Below are 25,087 nucleotides of genomic sequence, written 5' to 3' on the forward strand. Positions count from 1 at the left end.
ACCCTCTATGAGGTGGATTGATTCAGTGATTAATCGGGATGGGTGTGTCAGAGGCAGTGCGATTGGCACAGGATAGAGCAGGGTTTAGGGCTGTTGTACATAGGGTCGCTATGAGTTGCAAGCAACTCAACGGCACATAACAACAACAACAGTGTCAGGATGATACAAGAAATGTTCTTGGTAATCAGCCGAAAAGGGACGGATATTGGTTCTTTCTCTGAGTGTTTCTCAAATACTTTGTGACTGTCTTTACTACCTAATTTTTGTATTAACTCTTTGCTAGGTTGTACCAAGGCGTCAAGGCCTAGGAACAGAGTTTTACCTGAGTTATTTTTTTTTGCTCAGTATTATGTTTAGAAATAATGAATATTTAAAATGTATTTATAAATTCAGTTCGAGATTCCAGATGCAACTTATATATTCACACTGCCCTTGTGGTGGGCAGTAAGAATAGCGACACTTAATCTACAAGATGTTGGTAGTCATCCCTCTGGAGGAAAGCTGGGGAGGTCCTCATTAGGGCCAGAAAAGGGAAAGATCTAGTTTTCAGAATAGACTATGAATTAGGTAGTACTTGTACATGTACAACCTTGAGGATCAGAGTTTTCCTTGGTATTAATCTTCAGAGACACTTTTCTGTCTTACTTTGGCTGCTTAGGAAAAAATACAACAGGATATTGACATGTGGTTGTGAATACTTACAGAACATTGCACATTCACCATGGATTTTCTGTTCACAGTCGGCTTAACTGATTGGCTTTTTGTTGGTTTATTTAACAGATTTCCTAGATGGTAGATTGGGAAATATAAACAATGTATCTTGATTTTAGAGAAATATTCTAAGAAGTTAATGAATTATTCTGGTGTCATTAAATATTTCTTTATTTCTCCTACTTTGTTTCATATATACCAGGAGTGAGAAGATAGTTATTTTCTAGGGTGCTTGCTTTGTTCTACTGGGAAGGATCTCTGGGACTGTATCTGGTCTTATATTGTCTAAAGAGGAGAAAATGGGACATAGGGGCACAGGACCCTTAACGTCTCTCTGAAAGGGCCAGAGGGAGTGAGAATAGCATAGCCCCCGACTGCTCTAGAACAGAAAGCAGATAAAAAGCCTGTAACCCAGCCCCATGTTGCTTCTAGAGCCACAGCCAACAGCAAGAGATTTATTTATTTGTTGCTGACTCACAGTTATGGTACCAACAATGAGGTTTATTAAGGAAAGAAGTTGAGAGTTGGGGAGGCAAAGAATAACACCCAAAACAAAGGTTTTAGCCCAAGTTCCAAGACACAATTCCTCAATAGGTCCAGGCTCTGGTTTCAGTTTAGCAGTCAAATCCAATTCATCCAGCAAAGTTTGCCTCCAAGCAAATAAGCATCCAGCAAGTTGTAAGTCAGTTTCTCCTTTAAGCATCAGGTAGTAACGGCACACACCTTTAACTGTGGCCTTTATCTCAGGGCTCCTCTTGTATACCTTGCCAGGGTTTCTCCACAGGAAAGCTAGTCTCTCCAACACCATCACTAGGGTCTTGCCAAAAGGATCTTGCTCCAATCTCAAGTCTTGCTTACCTCGTCTTGCTGTTCTGGGTGTGTAAATGCACTTGTTCTCTTATCCTAGTCCCACACCTGTTGATGAGTTGTAAACCATGCTGATTTGCAAGACCATGTGTTTCCCGTTAAGGTAGTTGGAGACCAGAGGGGTCTAACTGTAATGGCTAACAAAAGCCACCTTTTAGGCTAACACCGTGCATGTGAAAAGTGCTATGGCTGATATTAGTCATAAGCCTGGTATTTATTTTTTCTTAGAGTCTCTTTTTAGACATTTTGCCCTCTTCTAATCTTTCTGTTGAATCTTAAACGAATTTAATTTTAAACTAGTTAAAATAGTTCATGTTAAAATTTGCTTAGGTCCTGAAATGTAGAAGCTAAAGTTTTGAAGAGTTAAGGTACTGAAAAGTTCATTGTATTTACTTAGAGAAACAACCAATTAATTCCAGTTTCTTTGAGTTTGGTGATGGAGGTGACAAAATGTAAGAAAAGGATGTAGTTTCTAAAAAGCATTGACATGTATAACAAAAATCCATGCCTTTTCTTAAAAACATACAAAAGAAGAGTCCATATCAGATTTTATTTTCAATTTATATCAGGTCTCAGTTTAAGTAGCAAACATTTTAGAAAAAAAAAAATTGACTGAGAGAGAGTTACTGAATAAAACTGAAGCAATATTAAGACTGTAGAAAGAAGGGAAACCTATTCCTCCCTCTCTTACAAATTTTTTAAAATTTTATTTTATTAATTTTAATGAACATTTATAGAGGTTTTGGATATCTATTCATTCCTTGCTGCACTTTTCTCCCTGCCCAGCCCTCCCCCCTGACTTCGCATCTCTCTTTGAAAAGTAAAAGAAAAATTCTTTCTTTGGTATGCAATCTCCCCACACCCCTCCCACCACCCCAGTACATTCCACTATGCAGCCTTAATTCTGGACTCTTGTGATAACCATAATACCCTACTCTTACAAATCTTGATGTATACATTTCTGTATTTACAACATTTAGGGTTATAGGTTTTCTGATGTAGTATAGTTTATATTTATTGTTTTATCCTCTTTTAATTAGAATGTCTACACCCAAGAAATTTAAGATTTGTTTATAGTCCACGTCATTATATCAGAGACATTTTTCATTTGTCAGTAGTTTTACCTGATAAAAAAGTATCCTTGTTCTCATTTTTGTTGTTACTTGTTGTTGAGTCTCGTGGGACTCATAGCAACCCTATGTACAACAGCCCTAAACCCTGCTCTATGCTGTGCCAATCGCACTGCCTCTGACACACCCATCCCGATTACCCCAGTCACTGAATCAATCCACCTCATTAGAGGGTCTTCCCCTTCTGCACTGTCCCTCCACCCTCCCAAGCATGATGTCCCTCTCCAAGGACTGGTCCCTCCTTGCAACATGTCCAAAGTATGTCAGATAAAGCTTCAGAATCCTTGCCTACAAGGAGCAGCCTGGTTTCAGGAAAACCAGTTTGTTCTCTTAGCAGTTTATGGTATATTCAGTACTCTTCTCCAGCACCACAGCTCAAAGGCATCAATTCTCCTTCTGTTATCCCTGGTCATTGTCTAGCCCTCTGATGCATAGCAAGTGATTAGATTTCAATAATTATAGGCTTCTGACATTTAGAAAGTTTAAATTACTGCTTTCAATTATATAATACATGTCTCTTTTAATTGAACACAAGAAAGTTATATTTTATGAGAAAAAGAATTGGGGTTTTTTTCCACTCAGTGTTAAAGAGCTATCATCTTTTTTAATTTAAATGAAATCTGTAATCTATTTTTAATGTGCTAATATATTTTTTATTTTATTTTATTAGATTGTTAGGAAAAAGGTATTGCCTGATAGCAGTGAAGACAGAGATACAAAAGAAGCCCTAAAGGAATTTGACTTCCTGGTTACATCAGATGAAGGAGATAATGAATCTAGAAGTGCTGGTGACGGGACAGATTGGGGTAAGAGAACACAGTGTTTTCAGGCAGACCTGTTAGGTTAATAAAAACACTATTATTTAACAATACAGCAACTTTTTAAAAGAACTTGTTAAACCTACTATAATGTTGAACATTCTGTGTACTTCTTAATGTTGTCACCTTCTGGTATCTAGTGTGTATGTCTTCAAAGACTGTTGTATTACTTTATTTTTTATAAAAGTAGTCTAGGCAATATACTCTGAAAATAATTTTACTTCATATATAGATTATTCTTTGTTTGCTTCCTAGAGTTGAATTTGACTTTGAGTAGTTAGATTTCATGGACATTGAGTGCAAAAGTGGATTTAGAGAGCTCTTCTCTGAGACCTTATCTGAAAAAAAAGAAATACTGTCCAAAAAGTTGGAAATGAATAGTTATTCATCCAAGCATATAATTATTTTGTTTTATGCTAAATTAATGAAATATCTTAAACATAACACAAGAGTTAAAACTTGGAGTAGGCCACTCTGGTATTTGGAAATACATTGTAGCAAGAAAAAAGAATTTTGATAAATCACATCTAAAATAATTGATTACATTGTATATGCATGTGAGACACAGACATACACACACAGAGAATAATAATTTGATTTATACTTCTGTATGTTTTAAGAAGCGATAAGATTAAAGAATCAGTAACTAAATTTATTCTTCTTTGAAGTCATCTTCAAGAGCCATCTTAAAGTATGCCAGCCTTAAAACTCAATACCGTATTCATTTAAGAAAATGGATAAAGCTATTTTTTTTACCAACCATATTATTTTTTTTAAATTTATTTAAAAAACATTTACTTGTGTTTAGTGACTAGCAAAGGCATTTGAATGTATGGATCATAATCAATTATGAATAACTTTGCCAAGCAATCATACTTTTTTTTTTTTGTTCTACTTCACAACCCACTTCCACTGATGAACAGATATAACTTTTTACTTTCATGTTTCTTTCACTCGCAAACTGAGGAGTATTTCGTTACTGTTTTTGAAGCTGGAAATGTACCACGCTCTGTTTATTTCATATTAAACAAAATTGCCCAGTTTCTTCATGCAGAGTTTGAAAGTTAGCTCTTCCATAAGAGTTTTAAATATATTGGGAGAAAATAAGAATGGCAGGATCTTTGTTTTAGTTTAGTTTTATATCAATTTTGCTTTCTCTCAGTAAACATTTGCTTGCTGTCGTTACGTGCCATTGAGTTGACCATGACCCACAGTGATCCTAGTTACTGCTAAATTCACTGCTGGTCTCATGCTTTTTACTTGACAAATCTAAAATCAGATTACAGTATGATATGTTTGGAAATGGCTAAGGAATGATCTCTTGTGAGATAAGAGATGTTGATCTTTTTCAAGTGCAGAACAGGTTTTTGCACTTGAGGTACATGATTTCTGCAGTATCTGCACATCTAGGGGTAAATATGAGTAACTTTATACACTTTCACAGGTTTACTACATAGTACTTGGCAATAGGAATTATTAATCTTTTGAAAAACAAAAAGATTTGTTACATATTTTTTGCAACTGAGAGGTTGCAATTAGTCCTTTTATAAAGGACTATATAAGGTTGCATATGAGAGTTTGGTAACGAAATTTACAATTACAGATTGTTCTTTAGGACAGAAATGAGATACAAACATGTTGAAGGTAACATTATTTTCATTACTCTGCTTTTGAAATATTTTACTTCTAAGCAACTAACTGTACAAAAGTGCATGTGTTATCTTTTGTTTTACATCTATAAAATATAGTTTGTAATTTCCTTACAGCTCACAGTGAAATTTTTTTAAAATTTTATACTGGCTTACTTTCAAAGTTCGTATACATTGTTTTTCTCATAATGAAATTTTAGAACATAATGATTTGGTAATTAGCAAACTATAATTACTTTGATACAAATTCATATTGTATAGGACTATATTTAATTATACTAAAGCATTAATGAGAAGATAATGTCAAATTTTAAGTTTTCCCATTTTCTGTTTTATTGAATATATATTTCTGTTATATTAAATTAGATATTAATCCTTTTGTTAATCTTTGAGATTTTAACTCAAATATGTGAAATTAAACTACATAAGTATCTTGTTTTAGAAGTTGCTATTAGAAAAGGGAATTAGCTGTTGGAATTATTTTTTGTTATTAATTTTCGTTTACTTTTATTTAGGCAACTACTATAAATACAGATTGCATTACACAGTTAAGAACTAAAGATGATACTGAATGATAAATAAGTTAAAATGTAAACCTCAATTTCTTTTATTATGATAATGATGATGATGATGATGTAAGTGTACCGTCAAATCAGATCTGACTGGTACAGGAGGAGATTGCCCCTCCTTCCCTGGCAGAGCATCTGGTGGATTCAAACCGTGCGCCTCTGGGATTGTAGTTGCAGCTCCTTGCCACTAGGCCACCAGTAAACCTCAATTTCTAAAAAAAATTTGATGTTAAGTGAGTTGGTTGTATAGATGAAAACCAAATATTGATAAAAATGTCTTGATTAACAGTAAACATATATATATAGTTATTTTGGTTATGGTGCAGTGGTTAAACATTGGGCTGCTCCCCGAACATTGTGGTTTGAACCCAATAGCTACTCCAGGGGAGAAAGGAGTGACAGTATTCTGTGAAGATCTGAAGCCTTGGAAACCCCACGAGACAGTTCAGCCATCCTATAGGGTCACTGTAAGTCACAGTTGACTTTATGACTGTGAGTCTGGGTTTTGTGATTTCTTTTTTAAAATACATAACTATTAATATTTAAGGGGGCTTAGGTGGCTTAGTTTTAAAGAATTACGCAGACGACCTATAGGTACATGGTTCAAATCCATCGGCTACTCTGTAAGAGAATGATGGGACGTCTCTTCACATGAAATTTACTGCCTCTAAAAATCCATCAGAGGGTTAGCTATGAGTTAGTTCCAACTCTATAGTACTCAGCAGCAGCAGCAACATTAATATATGTTATGTTTTGTGCATTTATATATAAATGTTTCATAAATCATCACATTATATTAGAGTAGCTTGGAAGGAGGAGTGGCATCCACTTCCGTAATAGCTTGCCTCCGGAAACCCTATGAACCTGGAGAAAGGATGAAAGACACCCAAGCATTGAGGACTCTCCTTCATAGGGTCGCTGTGAGTTGCCTGTGACTTGACAGCACTTAACAACAACAACAACAACAACAACAACAACAACAACATATTAGAGTATATTTGGGATGAGGCTTAAGATTTGCATTCATTGCTTTTTTACCCTTCAAACTAAAGAAGATTTTTGATAGTTTGATTAAATAGACTTCAATTGATCTAATGTTTGGACTAATATTTATTTATTGAAAAAGTTTAATATTGCTAATTTTGATATTGTTTTAAATTTTAAAAACCAGAGGCTTTAAGATAGATTTCTACCTCAGATATAAAATTTTTTATAGAGTTATTTATTATTACAAAGAAACACTACTTTCATTCTCATCTTGTAAGGCTGGAACACACATTTCTATCAACTTCTAGTGTGTTTTATAGCCTAAATGAATTCTTTCAGTATCTTTAGTTATAAACATTATAAATATTCACTTAAACTAAGGCTTTTTATATATTGCTTCTTTGGAAGAAATACAACAATTAGGAATTCCAAAACCAAAATGGAAAACAAGATATTTTCCTTTTTATTCTTACTCATGGGTTTTAAGATGTCGATTTTTTTCTTTAAACTTATTCTTTTATAATAACTGACTTGCTTAGCTAAGTGAGAAGAAAAGGTTACCTCATAGTATTAACAAAATAAGGTTTTCATTCCTCGTTTGAAGACACTACACAGTAAGAATGCTGTGTCACCTCAAGGAAGTGTCCTATCTCTGTAAACAACGAGCAGCTCCAGTAACAAAAAGTCTCATTACATTTATGGTGCTGACCTTTCTGTTTGGCATTCAAGATCAATTGAAGTTCTCCTTACCTATCAGAAACTATTTATCATTTGGGGAGCATTTGTTAATATCCTCAAATGATTTTCCCCATTACAGTTGTAAGTTGCTTGACACCTCCTTTTCATTTATTGGAATTTCTTATGTAAAGGAGATGCTGCTCATACTTAGGAGCCCAGTGACATCTTACTGCCCTTTGGACTTGGTTGACAAATACTTTTGTAGAATCATCATTAGCAACCCTGGAATGCTTAAGGAATTCATTGAAGCTGCTGTAGCTGTAGCTGTATCTGAGTTATCATGGGAAGATGTAGTAAGAATTAGCTAGATCCTAGAGTTCCGTTATAGAACCCCGGTAGCACAGAGGTTAAAATGCTATGCTGCTAACCATAGGTAGACCATTTGAACTCACTAGCCATTCCAAGAGAGAACTGGCTACCTGGTTGTGTAAAGATGATAGCCTTGGAAACTGTATGGATCTCTGTGGTAACTGTTAAGTCAGAATTGACTTGATGGTACTTGACTTAATTTTCTTTGGCTTTGATAGCACTATTGGTGAAATGAAGAGCCATTGGAAAAGAGTTTTGAGCAGAAGAATAATATGATCTGTCTACAAGTACACAATATAAAACAACCATTAGAATAGACTTGCTGGTCTTGAGGGTGTGGAAATGTGGGCCATTATCATAGTAATCCTGACAGTGGATCAGTAGTGACTGTCCTGAGAAGTAGATTCTAGAGGTCTTTGAAGATTGTTGTTGCTGTGTACCATTGAGTTGGGACCAACTCATAGTTAACTCTCCAGCAGGTTTTTAAAGACAGTAAATCATAGCAGAGATTGCTCTTCTTTCCTTGTGCCCTTGGGTTGGCAGTGTAACTCCTCGTCACTATATTTCCTAAAATATTTGATGTGGAATGTGAAAGAAAGATTTTTAGTTTGAGCAACTGGAATATAAAATTTTCATCAGTTGAAATGGTGAGCCTTATGGTGGAACACTTTGGGTAGGGAGGGAGATGAGTTTGATATGTTTGATTTGAGATATCTGTTAGCCTTCTTAATGGAGACTTAGAGAGTGAGCAGTTGGATATGTGTTAGATTAAAGCCAGAATTTCAAGCTCATACTTATGTAGCATTATATATAGTTAGTATAAAATAGAGCATATATTTACTCGCTAAACTTTGCTTTCTTGAAGTAGAGAAAATTGGTTATCACAATTTTTTCTACTAAAATTGTTTCCTTCTGTAAATCTCTTTAAGAATTTATAAACTAACAGCAATGAAGTGGTGTTAACTTTTAATAAATGTTGAATAGTAAGTTTAAAAAAATACCTTTTGCATTTTGTTTTGTTGAGTTCCATTGAATCAGAACTGAATTAATAGCTGATCCTCTAGTGGTTTTCCAGAGGCAGTAAATCGCATGGGAGGAGATGGCCATCTCTTTCCTGCTGAGCAACTGGTGGATTCAAATGGAATGCCTTTAAATTGTCAGCCTAACTCCTTACCACATAGCCACCAGAGCGCCCTTCTGTCCTTTAGAGCTTATAGAAGAAAAATCTTCACTTACTGATTAACATAAGGATAAGATTGTCAACTAAAAAGCTCATTAAAGACTACAATTTCTTGATGATAATTTCTCATTATAGAGAAGAATAAGAAATGTTCTTGATGAGTTGCTCAATTCTATTCCTAATTAAGAGAATGAAATATTTTTTATTATACTCTTTAGAGCTTAATTTACTAAAAATCATTCAAATCTTGCAGGCATTTTTCCTAAGTTGTTTTTAAGAGAATCTAATATTACCTAGGACATTGAACTGTATATTAAAGTGCATAACCAGACTGTCTCACATAGTTTGGGTGTGTTTTTTGGAAGGAAAAACCACTGAGAAGGACACCTTGTTTAATCACCAGTAAAGAATAAAACACTCAAGGGAATTGCCTCTTATATTTTGTGTGACTTATAGCTAAAATGAATAATCAAGAACTATTTTTTTAATTAGTAACTCTGTGAAGAAAATAATAATAATTCAGACAGATTGATGTGAAATGTTCATATTTTATTGAAAAAGGCTTGTTTCATTTGTTTCACTTTATTTAGAAAAGGAAGACCAGTGTCTCATGCCTGAAGCCTGGAATGTGGACCAGGGAGTAATTACCAAACTCAAGGAACAATACAAAAAGGAGAGAAAGGGGAAAAAGGGGGTGAAGAGTAAGTGGAAAACATTGTATCTGTAAATCATAAATCTTACTTCTTTCACATCTTCAAATTTTTTTCAATGTTTTCCTAAAACTACTTACTCTTTTTCTTTTCTGCTCCTGACCTCTTTTCATTTGCTTTCAGGGGTTGAAATTAAATGGCTGTTTGCTTATGAACTAACTTTAAAACGAAACAAAACCCATTTATGATTATGGAGTCATAATATATCCCAGTATTAAATGCAGTGCCTCGTTTTAGTTTTGGAATATGTCAAATGTAGTAATGGACATATTCAAATGTAGTAATAATTATATTTTTTAAAATAATTTTTCACTATTAACTGTGTGTAAATCTCATCAAGTTGAGGCATTCTGGATATATACCCAAATTATTGCTCTATAATTTTAGGACTTGGAGGCAGAAAGTAAGTTAATTTCTACCCCTGAATATTCTTTGTATTCATAGCACGCAGTTCATTTGCTATAACTACTATATGCTATACAGGGCACAGAATCAAATGCATAACATTTAAATTATTTTCTAATTTAAAATTGTTGGCCAGTTTATAACAACCTTGCTAACTAGTTTTTTTTTTCCATTCAGATGTATGCCACAACAAAAATAAACCAAAGTTAATTTTCTAGCCCTGTGAATCATATATGTATCACTTTCATTATGTAATTTTGAAATAAAGTTTGGCAGTAGAGCCACTGAAGTGTGTAAAGTGAAATGCAAAAGTTTCCCTACACCCCTGGAAAGTTTTCTAAACATCTTTTTAGGGAGAGCAAAGCTAAATTACCTGCTTTTACTGACATTCTCATTGAAAATAGGAACATAGCCTCTCCCCCACCCCCGAAGGCAATAATGAATTTCATCTTTGTGATATTAAGGTACTATAAGTTCAGATTAGCATCTAATTTACTGAGAAATGTATTTTAAAGATGAAGAGTGCTGCAAGAGTATGCTTTCTGAAATTCTGTAGTGATGGTAATGCTCATCAAAGGTAGTTTTATGTTAGGACTTTTTTTTACAATATGCAATTGAAACATTTAAATTTTTATTCTTAAAATTAGTAGATGTTTAGTTTGAATTGAAAAACATCCAGTGACCATTATTTATATGTGCATAGTATCGACCATTAGCATACTATGAAATATCTTTTATTACTTTCTCAGTGTAAATTAAATCATGAGAAAGATTTAATATGAGAATGTTTTGTATCTTTTACCCACATATATTTATAAATAATTGGATCTTAATAAATATAATAAGCAGTGTTTTGTCATGACTTTTCAGAACCATGATAAAAATCAATTAATTTAGAATTTTAAGGAAAATATGTATACTCTACCTTATGTGACAAACAGGGAGAATGTCTTAACTTGTAGATTTGCTTAAATCCAAGTTGACATACATATATCTTTAGTTCATTATACTACTTTATAAAAGATCTTTATATTGGAAAGGTAGTCAGGAATTATATAGAGCTCATCTAGGCATCAAGGCATTGCTGTAGTTGGAATTTAGATGGTCTAAAACAGCACCATTTGACTGGAATAGTATCCCTACTAGTAGACTCAATTTTATTTCCTGTGTAGGGAATTTGATCAGTGTTGAAACATATAGCGTTTTGCATTTGCAGAAGAAAAAGAACACTCTCTGTGGGGAGATAGGTATCATCTTTTACTGATGACATAAAGGCTACAGACCGAGGTTAAGCATGTCTGTTATCATCTTCAGCTTATGTTATCTTGACAAAACACTAGTCTACAAATAAGGGAGGAAATTAAGAGATAACAAAACCAGAAAGAACCAGAGTGTTGATTTGACATATGAAGCATTAATTTGTAAATAGCCATTAAATATTTTTGAATTGAACTGTTAATCACAGGAAAAGCTAGAGAAAATGGTCTAATAGACATATTTCCAGTCAAATTGTGTACTTCAGTCATACTGTCTTTAAATGTAGTCCTAGATTTTAGTCACAATTGCTTTAAAATAGTTATATTCTTTGCTGGTTTAGGAAAAACAAACCATAATGGACTATGGGTAAGATTTTCCCATTCTTAATTAAACTTATAACAGGAAAAACTACCGAAGATCTGTTTCAGCCTCTATCCTATATAAAACAATCAAAACAGGGATATGGGAGAATGATGGATCAAAGCTCAGGTAAGTAATCAGTAGGGCATGAGACTTCATCTTGGGTACCATAGCCGCAGGATGTAAGGAAATGAATGCAACTTAAACAAAAAGGGATGTTATTTAATTCAAGGTAGCCTCACCATCTGTGCTGTTACAGCAGTATACAATGATTTGCTTATGGAATAACTTACTTTCAGGGCCTAAATTGGACATAAACATTCCTCCTCATGAAAAATGTTTTTGTTTTGCTTTGTTTCTAATTAAAAATCATATGTAAGTACTTTTAAAGAAATGTAAATTTTATTCTAACAATAGTACTTCTTATTAATACATTGCGATAGTGCCATTATTAAAGGTAAATGTTGGCAAATGTAAGTAAAGTTTTTGTAATTATTTTGAGGTAATTGGATAATTCTAATCCCTTTTTCCCCCCTTCTTCCCCTTTCTTTGGGCTAGGACCCAACAGGTCAAAACTGCAAGATATGCTTGCTAATTTGAGAGATGTAGATGAACTTCCCTCATTACAGCCTTCCGTCGGTTCACCTTCCAGACCCAGCAGTTCCAGGCTCCCTGAACATGAAATAAATAGGGCAGATGAAGGCAAGTATTTAACACAGTTTGTAGAACAAGCAACTGGATATACACATCTAAATTCAGTCACTAGAAAGACTTTCTTAAGACAAAAGAATTTCTTTCTGAAAATGTTTGATCTGTGTAGAATTTCTAGTTTGATTCCAGCTTCAGTATTTGACACTTGAAAAATGATCATGTTTAAAAATTAACTATAAATTCGTTAAGATTCTGTACCTTCTCAGAAGCCTACATCTCTGTCAGTTTGAATCCACCAATGGCTCCAAGGAAGAAAGATGGGTACTCTGAATTGGAACCATTTTAGAGCAGCGAGTTTGAAATTTTGAGTAAATAGGTAATGAATGCTTCCCGTGAACCTCATACATATTTTAAAATGTTATTTTTAGAAAATTAAGTAGTTTATCATTGATAAAAAGAAAAAAAACTTACCTAAAAATCATGTCATCTTTTCGGCTTTTATTTTTTTGTCTTGGTCCCATTTAGCTCATGTCAACATACATGTAACTGTTACATAGTTGTAGTCACCATGTAGATGAATTGGGTTGGTTTTTTTTTTTTTTTTAATTGACTTATCATAGAATACATATGGACTTCACCTGATGGTACACACAGGAATCACATTGACAACATTCATAGAAAGACATTGCTGGAGAAGCTTAATATCAGCTGTGAAAACTAGGCTAGGTGCTGACAGTGAAGCCGACCATCAGATGCAAGTTCATACTGAAGCTAAAGAAAATTAAATCCACAGGAACCAAAATTTGACTGTGAGTCTGTCCCACCTGAATTTAGAAATTGCCTCAGGAACAAGTTTGAGGCCTTGAAAATGAGTGAACAAAGTGTAGATGAGCTTTGGGAGGATATAAAAAATATCGTTCATCAAGAAAACAAAAGGTCATTGAAAACCAGAGGAGGAAGGAAACACTAAGGTAGATGTCAATAGAGACTCTGAATATTGCACTAAAGTGCTCAGAAACCAAAGCAAAGGGAAGAAACGAGAAAGTTAAGGAGTTAAAAAGAATTCAGAAGGCAGCTCAGGAAGACAAAGCAAAGTATCATAATGAAATATGCAGCGCTTTAGTCGGAAAACCAAAAGGGCCGAACTTGCTTGGTATTTCTTAAGCTGAAGGAACTGAAGAACAAGTTCAAGTCTGAAGTTGTAATACTTAAGGATACTATGGGCAGAATGTTGAATGATCCAAGAAGAATTAAAAAAAGATGGAAGGGAGTATAGAGTCACTATACCAAAAAGGAATTGTCTGGCATGGAAGAATTTCATGAAACAACATTATAAAGAGGCCATGGTGATGAAGGAGGACGTTCAGCCTGCTCTGGAGGAATTGGCAAAAAACAAGACTTAAGGAATTGATGGAATCAACCAATTGATATATTTCAACACACAGATTCTGCCCTGGATATGCTCACAACATTGAGGAAATCTGGAGGACAACTACCTGGCCAACTGACTGGAAGAGATCCACATTTGTTCCCATTCCAAAAAAGAGTGACCTGACAAAAATGTGGAAATTAGCAAACAATATCACATGTAAGCAAAGTCCTGCTGAAGATTATTTGAAAAAAAGAAAATAAACAAAAAAACCCCACCAAACTAAAGCCATAAAAACCAAAACCTGGTTGGAACAGCACATTGACAGAGAACTACCAGAAATACAGGCCAGGTAGCACCAGAGACATTTATTGCTAATGTCAGATGGATCTAGGCTGAAAGCAAAGGGTATCTACCAGAGGAATGTCTATCTGTGTTTCATTTACTATGCAAAGGCATTTAACTGTATGGATCACAACATATTGTGACTAACACTGAGAAAAATGAAAATCCTAGAGCACCTGGTTTTGCTCATGCAAAATTTATACTTGAACCAGGAAGCAGTCATCAGAACAGAGACTGAAACATTGCATGGTTCAAAATCAGGAAAGGAATGTGTCAGGGATATGTCCTGTCTCCATACCTTTTCAGGAACAGATCATTCAGGAGGCTGAACTTTATGATGAGGAATGTGGGATCAGAACTTGAGGAAGATGCACTAACAAACTACTTTACACAGATGAGACAACTTTGTTCACCAAAACTGTTCAGGACCTGAAGCATTTGGTGCGGAAGGTCAAAGACTGTAATCTTCAATATGGATTTTGAAGCTCAGCATCAAGAAGACAAAAGAGTCTCACCACTGGGACAATTGGCAGCACCATGATAGATGAAGATATTGAGGTCATTAACAATTTCAGCTTCCTTAGATCCACAGTCAACAATCTTGGCATCAGCAGGAAGGAAATCAAAAGACTAATTAATTACTTTGGGGAAAGCTGCTGTCAGGGACCTCTCCAGAAAGCTAAAGAGCAACATTGTTAGTCTGGAGACTAAAGTTCGCCTGATTCAGGTCATAGCCTTTGCAATTACTTGCTTTGCATTAGAGAGCAGGACAGTGTGTAGAGTTGACAGAAGAATTGATGCCTTTGAGTTGTGCTAGAGAAGAATGAGCTGCTGTACATAGGGTCACTATAGGTAGCAGGCGACTTGACGGCACATAACAACAACAACAAAGTGAATGGAAATAAATAATGATGAAGTAAAAAATCTGAACAGAAGATTTTTAAGCATGGCTTCAGAAGATAAAAATAATAAATGTGTAAGGAGCCAAAATGGAAAGAAAAGATTGGTTTTTCTCATGGTGAAAAAAATTTTTCCAAGCTGCAATATTGGTGAACTTTATGGACAAAGTAGTATATGAGAAGTTATCCCAAGAAGATGGTTGAAATATTTAGTCACTGTACCATAATTCAGCCATTTTGGGAAGATGCAGTGATAATAAAGATCCAATGATATTGAAGGAAGAATTGCAAATTATAGTTAAGGTTCTGAAAGATAACACTCCAGAAATCATTGGACTGGTTATTTAGATGTTTCAATAAATGGATGCAGTCCTAGTTGTTCTTACTCATCTATGCCAAGAAATTTGGCCAGCCAATCAGAAATGATTCATATTTGCATCCATTTCATAAAAAAGGTGATCCACAGAATGCAGGAATTAAAGAAGAATATAATTAATATCACAAAATTTTATTGAAGATAATGTAAAAAATAATTGCAGCAGTGCATTGACAGGAAACTGCCAGCAATGCAAGATGGATTCAGAATGGTTATGGAATGAAATAAATTGCTTATGGTAAGGTAATTTTGACTGAAAGCAAAAAATACTAGGAAAAGTGTTTACCTTGGTTTTATTGACTATGTGAGGCATTCAACTCTATGGCTCATAACAAATCAACTTTATGATTAGGGCCTCTTTTTATTTTTTTCTAGATTAAAAGAGTAAATACCCTTTTTAAAAAAAGTACAAATAGCTACTTTACATATAGACTTCACCTGGTGGACTGCACAAAAATCAGATTGAGTATATTTATAGAAGGAATCGTTCGAGTGGCTCATTATCAGCAGTCAAAACCAGGCCAGGTGCTGACTCTGGAACAGACCATAATTGCTCATGTGCAAGTTCAAAATTGAGGCTGAAGAAAATGAAAACAAGTCCTAAGGATCCGAAATACAATGACTTCATCTTAATTGGATCCACAGTCAACACATTTGGTACGAGCAGGCATCAGGAGACATAATATGTTGGGAAAGTCTGTAGTTAGGAATCTCTTCCCATTGCTAAGGAGCAGTGATGCCAGTTTGAAGGCCAAGGTGCATCTGATCTAGGCCATAGTCTTTTCACTCACTTGCTATGCATCTGAAAGCTGGCCAGTGAATAAGGATGACAGAAGAAGAATTGATGCTTTTTAGTTGTGCTGGAGAAGAGTTTTGAAAATCCCATGAACTGCCAAAAGAACAACAAGCACATGTTGAAGAAAGTGCAGCCAGAAAGCTTGTTGGAGGCAAAGATGACAAAGCTTCATCTCATATAGTTTGGGCATGTTACTAGGGGAGGCTCTTTATTGGAAAAGGACATCAAGCTTGGAAAGGTAGATGGTCAGAGAAAGAGAAAAAACCTTTAACAAGATGGACTGACACAGTGACTGCAGCAGTGAGTTCAAATATGTCAGAAATAATGAAGGTATAGGATATGACATAGTTCAATCTATTGTTTGTAGGATCCCTATTAGTTGATGGTACCTAAAAATAGTAACAGCCACACTCACTCATACTGCCTTCTAATCTCTTCAAATAATCCTGACTTCTTCCACCATATATTAATTTTATATCAAGTTATACACATTTTAGAATTTCTCTTTAAGAGTTTTATATTCCAAATTTTGCAGTGAACCAATTTTATTTTGAGTGGAACTAGCAATGTTCAGAAAGAATCACTTAAATATGTTTATTTAGTCATTGGTAGAAAGAATTTGGGCCGATTTAGCAAAATCTTGCCTTCTCCTGTGCCATACTCATAGAGTATCATCGTTGCCCATTGTTGCAGTGAGTGTCATTCCACCTCATTGAGGATCTTCTCTTTTTTTTGAGATTCTGACTTTACCAAGTATGATTTATTTGTCCCAGGACTGGACCCTCCTTTTTCTCTAATAAACATACGTGTGTGTGTGTGTGTAGATATATACACATACATATATATATATATAGTGGGGGGGGGAGAGAGAGATAATTTGGGCAATTAGTAACAAATACTATCATTTCCTGTAGTGATGTTATTTTTCTATTCAAAAGAAACGGGCTGTAGAAAGCTGGATTATGTTCCTTTTCTTTAGTTAGATGATATATTTAGGTTGTGGTTCAGATAAAGAAAAAGCAATCAAATCTTCAGGACTTTCTGCTTGTTGAATTTTATTGTGTTTAAAAACATTTAAGAATAACCATATGTATATGTATGCCCCCTTATAAGATTTTTTGGTGTAATTCAGTGAGATGAATTGTTGACTTTTTAGAGGTTTTTTTTGTCTTCCCCTTGCAGTGGAAGCATTAACATTTCCTCCTTCTTCTGGGAAGTCGTTCATCATGGGTGCAGATGAAGCCCTTGAGAGTGAACTAGGACTTGGAGAACTGGCTGGTCTTACTGTGGCCAATGAAGCAGATTCACTAACTTATGATGTGAGTGATCATTTTGTTGTTTTAATTATGGTTTTTAAATTACAAGTAGATTTTATAGAAAAAGTAATAAAATATTTTAATGAGTATAGAACTTCTCACTGTTTTAATTGTAAACTTTAAAAATATGATTGTATGATAAACGGTAACATTTTCCACCTGCCTTAGACATTAAAATGAGGTGTCCTAAGTTCATACATCTGTCAATAGAGTTTGTCCATTGGCTTTAAGATAAGGGAAAGGCATTACTTTTCTAGTAAATGTTTGGATATTACTTTATATTTCAGGGACCCATAGACTAGTTTGAATATACGTTTGCCCAACAGCAAGATTTAGCTTAGCTCTTTAGCACAAGCAAATCATCAATATTCTGCCAAGAAGTGATTTTAATTATTGTTAGGCATGGATATATAAAGGATGCTTTATAGATGTTAAAGCTGACCAAGTGATTATTTGGGCCAAAATTGAAGATCTTTACACTTTTGTATTTGCACTTAATTGCAAAACACAATTGTTTTATAAATGCATTTGTGCTTTTTAGAATCATGATACATGCTTTTCAGAACATCAGCTTCTTATCTCATGGTTAAAGTATTTACAAGCAGTTTTATCTTTTTTATTAAAACACTCTGATTTTAGCGCCTCATTTTCTATTAAAATTATAATGTTTCCTGGGGCAGGAAAACCATATGAGGATGTAAGATAGACACCTGAGCAAACGTGATCATGATAAGAAACCATTCTGAAGTAAAACCCTCACAACCTACTTCTCAGTTTTTTCTTACCTATAACTACAGGAATTACAGTAATTTTCTAATCATAACTCCTTCTACTCCATATTGCACATAAATGATCAGATTTTTATCATATCTATCACCTGTGCTTTTTGTTTCTATATTGTATGCATTTACAAATTTTTCTTTTTCTTTTTTTAATTTATACTGGTTTATTTACATTTGTTTATATTTATTTATACTAGATCTTTTCCATTTCCTTCACCCTCTGTATATCTTTTTTTATTTGTTTATTTAATTTTTAAAATTTTTTTTTTATTTTGTGTGTGTGTTCAGGAGGAGATTGTCCCTCCTTATGTGTCAGAGCATCTGGTGGATTCGAACCATGCACCTCTGGGCTTGCAATGCAGCTTCTTGCCAGTAGGCCACCAGAGCTCCCCCGTATATCTTTTTTTAAAAAAACACCAATTTTTTTTTGCTTTTAATTTTTCATCCAGTCTTTTACTAGCCTTTATCTTTTAATTGAAACATTTATACCATTTCTTTTTAAATGATTACTGATATATTTAGGTTTGTGTGCTGTTTTCCCTCTGGTTTTTGTCTTATTTTAGGAATTGATTCATTTTTATCACTGAAATGTCATTCTATGCTTTGGAGTTTGAGGTTGGGTTTTTTTTCTCCCCCTTTCTTCATTCTGGTGTTATCATGGACACTAGCATATGCATCCTTATCAAAATGCAATATACGAAGACCTTAGAATACTTTTTAACTGCTTTTCACTCCATTCCAACAAATGTATCATTTTGATTATGTATTTTTTGTGTTTTATTCTTGTATATATTTATCATCTACAAGATGTTTTTGTACAGTCTGAATTCAGTTTGGATTTTCTCTTTACATTTCTCCTTTTTATTTATCTAAGTCCTTTTACCCTAATAATGCTGTGTATTTTTCCTTAATGAAAATCTATTAGAATGCAGTTCTTTGTTTCTAGTTTTCTTAAATTATTTTTGTTTCACCTGAGTGGATTTATTATCATCTCTGGATATTGAACTAGTTAACTGTATTTTTAGCACTTTAAGTATTTAATTTCATTGTGTTTTTGTTTTTATTATTTTTTGCTGAGATTAACTACCAGTCGTTATTGATCATTTAATGCCAATATTATTCTTTTCTATGATTGGAAAAAATATTTTTATAATTTGCCGTGGTTTTCAGCCAAGGTGTGGTATACTTTCTATTTAACTTTGTTTTTATTTTTATTTCACCAGTTTGGGAAAATTCTAAGCCCCGTCTCTTCAGATATTACTTTTTTTTTTTTTCAGATATTACTTTTTTTATGTATCACACATTCTTCTGGGAATTCTAGTTACATGTTTTTCTATTCAACACACCTCTTTTTTATCTTACCTCTATGATTCCAGTTCTCTTTCTTCTGTATTTTCCATCTTTTTTGTCTTTCCATGTTTCAGTCAGTATTTTTTTTTCTTAATTGTAATTGTTGTTGTATACCATCAAATCAGAAGCAACTCATAGCTGAGCTTTTAGCAAATTTTCAGAGGTGGTAAATAGCTTGGGAGAACACTGTTGTCTCTCTCCTGCAAAGCAGCTGGTGGATTCAAACTGCATGCCTTCGGTTTAGCAGTGCACTTTACCACTAGGCCACCAGAGCGCCAGTGTAAATCGTTCAGTTATAGTCAGGGAGTTATTCTGCTTATTTTAATTTTCTTGTTTTCTCTCCTTTTCTACTATGTTATTTTTACTGTGGTCAAAACCTGTGGTTGGAAAATTGTCTACAAAAAATGAGGCTTAGGGTAATATTTTCCTCAATGCCATAAAGTCAGAATTAGCTTATAGCTGACCATCTAGAAGTGGGATTTTGGAGGTTATAAATTGCAAGGGAGGAGATAGCCCAACTTTCTCCCTCAGTGCCATTGTTGTGTGCTAGTGGGTTCCAGCTGCCAGCATTCTGCCACCTTTGGTTTAGAAGCACAACTTAACCATGAACTGTGACACCAGGAAGCATATTTTAAATTACCTCCCTGAGTGTCTTTGCCATTGTTGTTGTGTACCGTAGCGTCGGAACTGACTAATAGCTGACCCTCTGGTGGGTTTTCAGAGACAGTTAATTCCACAAGAGGAGATTGCCCATCCTTCTATATGGAGCAGCTGGTAGCATCGAACCATGTGCCTTCAGGATTGCAGCGCAGCTTCTTGTCACTAGGCCACCAGAACTCCATTCTCTTTGCCATTCTGTATAATCTCACTCTGGGATTTTTTTGGTCTCTTTGTTTTGAGATTGTCTAAAGTTGATCTATAGACCTTACTAGTACTTGTCTTCTTTCAGTTGATCCTTAAGTCTATGATACAGCCTTTTGGATTCATGTGTCTTGTCTGACCCTGAGCACTAATTTGTATCTTCTCTTCAGTTTAAGAATGTGAGTGTTGTGGGAACAGCCAAGTCTCACATCTATTAAAGGCATAGTCTCTATCTACAATATTAGTAGCACAAAATTGATTCCCATGAGGTCCCATATCTGCTTTTCTACCACTAACCATTCTTCCCAGGACTCTTGCTGCTCTACTAATGGGTTCATGAATTCATTACAGTAGCCATCCAGAATCCTTAGAACCATACTCATGGTTTTGGGGTTTATTAAGGTGGTTAACAGGTGACAGTTCAGATTGGAAACAAAACACAATTTTTTAGTCAAGACAGTTTCTCAAGCATGCTTACAGGCTCTGCCCTTTGGCATTTGTTCCAGATCTCTCACAGGGTCTTCGTCTACCTGTATTTTAGGGAGAAATCTGGCCATCGTAAACACTTGATACATTCCCTGGTGCCTTTTTCGTACTGGTAGCAAGATTTTTTCCTGTTCTTAGACTGCTCAGTTTAAGCCTGGCAAAATGGCAACACCAACCAGTCTCATCATTAATGAGAGTCTATACACTTTGTTTGCATATTTCCACCCAGAAGGTAGAAACTTTCCTGTCATTCACATCATTGACATAGTCACACCCAGCCAGGTGATGAAAGTCAAAGCTAATGGATGAGGAAACCATTTTGAAATATCTGCCTAAACTCATTCAGCAATGCCTTGTAAAGACTAAGTTTGGGTAGAATTCACTTCCCGACTCTTTCATCTTGTTTTGATTCCTTGCTGGCTGTGGGGCAGAGACTTTAGTCCTTCGGCAGGTAACATTTTTATGGGATTTATATGAGAGCTAGCTTCTCCCAGTATGATTGCACTCAGAAAGAGCAGTGAACAGTTTTATAAATTAATTTTAGAGATAGCTTACCATGATTTGGTTACACAAGCTGACAAGGTAGGGTTTGAATATAAGGAAATAGGACTCATTAGGGACCACCTTGGAAATTACCTATAATGTTAAGACATTTGGAGAATTGGGGGTTTTTTTACGTACTACTTAACAAGAGCAGGCATAATTCAGCTCAGGTTTTTTTCTTTTCCAAGGGATATCAACTCAATTTTTTCAGTAGTTCTTTTTTTTTTTTTTTTAAATCTATTTTATATTGGTTTGCTTACAAAGTTCATATACATTTTGTTTCACACTGTTCTTCGTTCACATTGTTTCATACAATTGTTCTCATGCATTATGTTTATAAAATTAATCACCGTCGAGGGAGCTCTGGTGGCCTAGTGGTAAGAAGCTGCACTGCAATCCTGAAGGTGTGTGGTTCAAATCCACCAGATGTTCCTCTGGAGAAGGAGAGATCTTCCCCTGTGCCAGCTGGATCCGATTCAGCAGTCCAGAAGAAGAAGAAGAAGAAGAAAATTAATCACTTTTAGACTTTTCCCATTATTACCCTGTCTTATCAGGTCCCCATGGGATCCTTCACATTTCCTTTACCCCTTTTCTCCACCCAAAAAATTGTGTAACCCTGTGATTTCGCCCATATAGAGTCTTACTATTTTCTTACTATTTTAGTTGCAACATGTCCTATACAAGTTTTTTACAGTGTTTTAAAGTTTTGCATTCAAAATTATAGTTACATTACTAATGTGGTCTCTAACGCTAGATTACTTCAGTTGTAATTCCAGCTTCTCCATGTATGTACAGAGTTCATTGTCAAGGCATTTCTCTTTCCTTTAGGCATTTAGTCTACAAAATGGAGATACTCTTAGAGTATCACTTACAGAATTGTTGTGAGGATTAAATGAGCTAATAATGCATGTAAATCTTTGAATGAATTCCAAAATAATGAATACACTTCAAAATACCAGATAATAGAACTAGCTTTTTTGTTATTATAAATACAGTTATATTTCTGCAGAATATTATTAGAATATGTCATTCTTGCTTAAAACCTAGCATAATTATTAGCTTTGGGATGTGTGAGGGGTTCACATAGGGAGTTCACATATATTCAAACACCATTTTTTCTCTTTAGGCTTCTTATTAGTTGGTATAGAAAACTAGTACACTTTTTATTTGTTGAGAAAGTATGATCATATTCTAAAATGTTTACAGATCTAAAGATAACTTATTTTTTCAGTGATTACAGAGTGTCTGTCGTACAATTTTGGTTGAAATCATTACTTCTATTAGTTGTTTTCTTGTCATATCTTTAACCAGCTGAGCTAACCAGCCTGTTTTCTTTTCATATCTTTAATATTCAGAAGAAATTGCTCTTGATATTTGCCTATTGTTTTGGTTATTTAAATTTAAATGTATTCTTTTAAAATTAAACTTCTTTTAAAAGGTGCATAGTATGATGATGGCAGATCAGCAAGAGTTAATATTGAAATGACACTCTCTTCTTATTTTAAATTAAATGTAGACTATCTTTGCTTTGTGTATTTTTTAGATAGCAAACAATAAAGATGCATTGAGAAGGACGTGGAATCCCAAGTTTACGTTAAGAAGTCACTTTGATGGCATTCGAGCCCTCGCTTTCCATCCCATCGAACCTGTTTTGATAACAGCATCAGAAGATCACACATTGAAAATGTGGAATTTACAGAAAACTGCCCCTGCCAAAAAGTAAGAATGTCCTACTTTATCTTTATTTGGATATCTTATTTTTAGCAGAAATATACTGAATACTTGCTATCTTCCCATTAAATTTTCCAAATATTTCTGATAGTTCTGTTTTTTTTAACTGTCACATTTTCAACTTCCCTTCCTTTCTTTAAACTTTTTCTTTGATTTGAATCAAACATCACAGAACTTGGTTTTCTAGTCAGTATTCATAAGCATATACTATTTTATGGCATTAATTTCAATCCCCACATTGTAAAACATTCTTCCACTTCTTTTTTGTGATTCTAGTGTCCAGTCATCCTTCTAGCATAGCCCTTCTTGCCTTCTGAGAAATTTCACTTTCATTTTTTCTTTTTTACACATGACTGTGACATTGTTTTCAATTGTTGTACTGTGTCACTACATTTTATTTCCATCTTGCTTCTTTTGTTCCATTAATCTAGCATTACTTTTTCTGCTTGCCTTTTCAACTTTGACTTTGTGTAAATGTTGACCCTTTAGTCTTGTATAGTTAGTTGTTTTTACGAACCTCATTCCTCATGAGTGATAAGTTATGAGGGGGGCCTAATCCTTGGAAAAGAAGAGGGCCAGTGAAAGAGAGGAAGACTTGAATAAGATGGATTGACACAGTGACTAGAATAGTGGGTGTAAGCAAGCAGAGATTATGAGGATGGTACAGGATCGGGCAAGATTTCAGTCTGTTGTGTGGTTGTTGTTAGAGGTGACACCATGGCACCTAAAAGCAACAACAGTCCAAGAGAGACTTCAGGGAGTTCTGGTGGTAGCTCTGGTGGCCTAGTGGCATGAAGTTGTGGAGCAGTTCTGCTCTGTCCTATCTGTAGGGTTATTATGAATCAGAATCAGCTTGAGGACACAGAGTTTGGTTGGTTTTTTGGTTGGTTTTTGGTCTCATTAGTCTCTGTCAGCCCAGTAAGTCTGGGGTTTGTTTTGTTTTTGGCATTTGAGTTTGTTTTACAATTTTCTCTCTGTTAGAGTGGTTTGTAGTGATAGTCGTCCTGCCTAGTTGTTCTGGTCTTTGACTGGATGAGGTTTGTGGTTCTTGTGAGCTCTTAGTCTTACAAACTACTTTCCTCTTTGAGCCTTTGCTTTCCTTCATTTTCTCTTGTTCCAAACAAGAAGTGACCAGTAGTTGTATTTTAGGTAACCCATGTACACTTTCTTTAGACTCTGGACACTTCTTACCAAACTAGGATGTAGAACATTATCTTTATAAACTATACCAATTGACTGAGTTGTCTTGTCAAACTATGTTGCTAAGCTCTTCACTCTAAAAACTAGTCCTCCGGTGTGTTTGGATATGCCTAGGAAATCGCTGTAACGGTACCTCACATATGTTTTGTATATGTATTCTGAATAATTAAGCATGTATATACTCATGCCTATAAATAGGCCCAGGTATGCATGCACGTGTACTTACACATCGATCTTCCTGTATACCTAGAGTATACGTACCTTCATATGTTACCTTACGCCTCTTTTACTGGTTGTTATACATTTACTGTGATTGTCCTTTATTCTTGCACTTAATCAAGTTGTACTGACTTCTCCATGTTGAATATTGCCTTTCCCTTCCCCAGAAATAATAGGTATTTTCTATTCACAAATGGTTCCTCCTTTCTCCTGCTCCTGTCACTGAGGAATTAGATATATGTGCCTAGTGATCTTAGGTATTTTACTTATTTAATCCTTGTGATGTATTCTCTGTAATCACTGCTTGTTTTTTTTTTAAATAAAATTTTTAAATATTGTCATTTTAACAAAAGTTTATAGAAAAGTTAGATTTTCATTCATTCATTGTTCCTTCTCTTACCCCTCCCCAAGTTGACTTTTTCTTTTCATTAGTTTATTTACAAAATTGTAATACAAATTCTTTGAATTTCCTT

At 34.7% G+C, this 25,087-nt stretch overlaps 1 protein-coding gene across 1 annotated transcript in view; it reads left to right on the forward strand.

The window, feature by feature from the left end:
* The window catches only part of STRN (striatin, calmodulin binding protein), a 167,623-nt gene that overhangs the window by 123,378 nt on the left and 19,158 nt on the right, over positions 1–25,087 (forward strand). Inside the window, exons 7-11 of the mRNA XM_006882355.1 lie at positions 3,379–3,514; positions 9,549–9,659; positions 12,249–12,392; positions 17,309–17,445; positions 23,008–23,183. Coding sequence (XP_006882417.1) covers positions 3,379–3,514; positions 9,549–9,659; positions 12,249–12,392; positions 17,309–17,445; positions 23,008–23,183 — 704 coding nt within the window. The remainder of the gene's footprint in view (positions 1–3,378; positions 3,515–9,548; positions 9,660–12,248; positions 12,393–17,308; positions 17,446–23,007; positions 23,184–25,087) is intronic.

Source organism: Elephantulus edwardii, unplaced genomic scaffold, assembly GCF_000299155.1.
Source record: "Elephantulus edwardii isolate Elephantulus edwardi_28Jun2011 unplaced genomic scaffold, EleEdw1.0 scaffold00019, whole genome shotgun sequence".
Classification (NCBI taxonomy): Eukaryota; Metazoa; Chordata; class Mammalia; order Macroscelidea; family Macroscelididae; genus Elephantulus; species Elephantulus edwardii.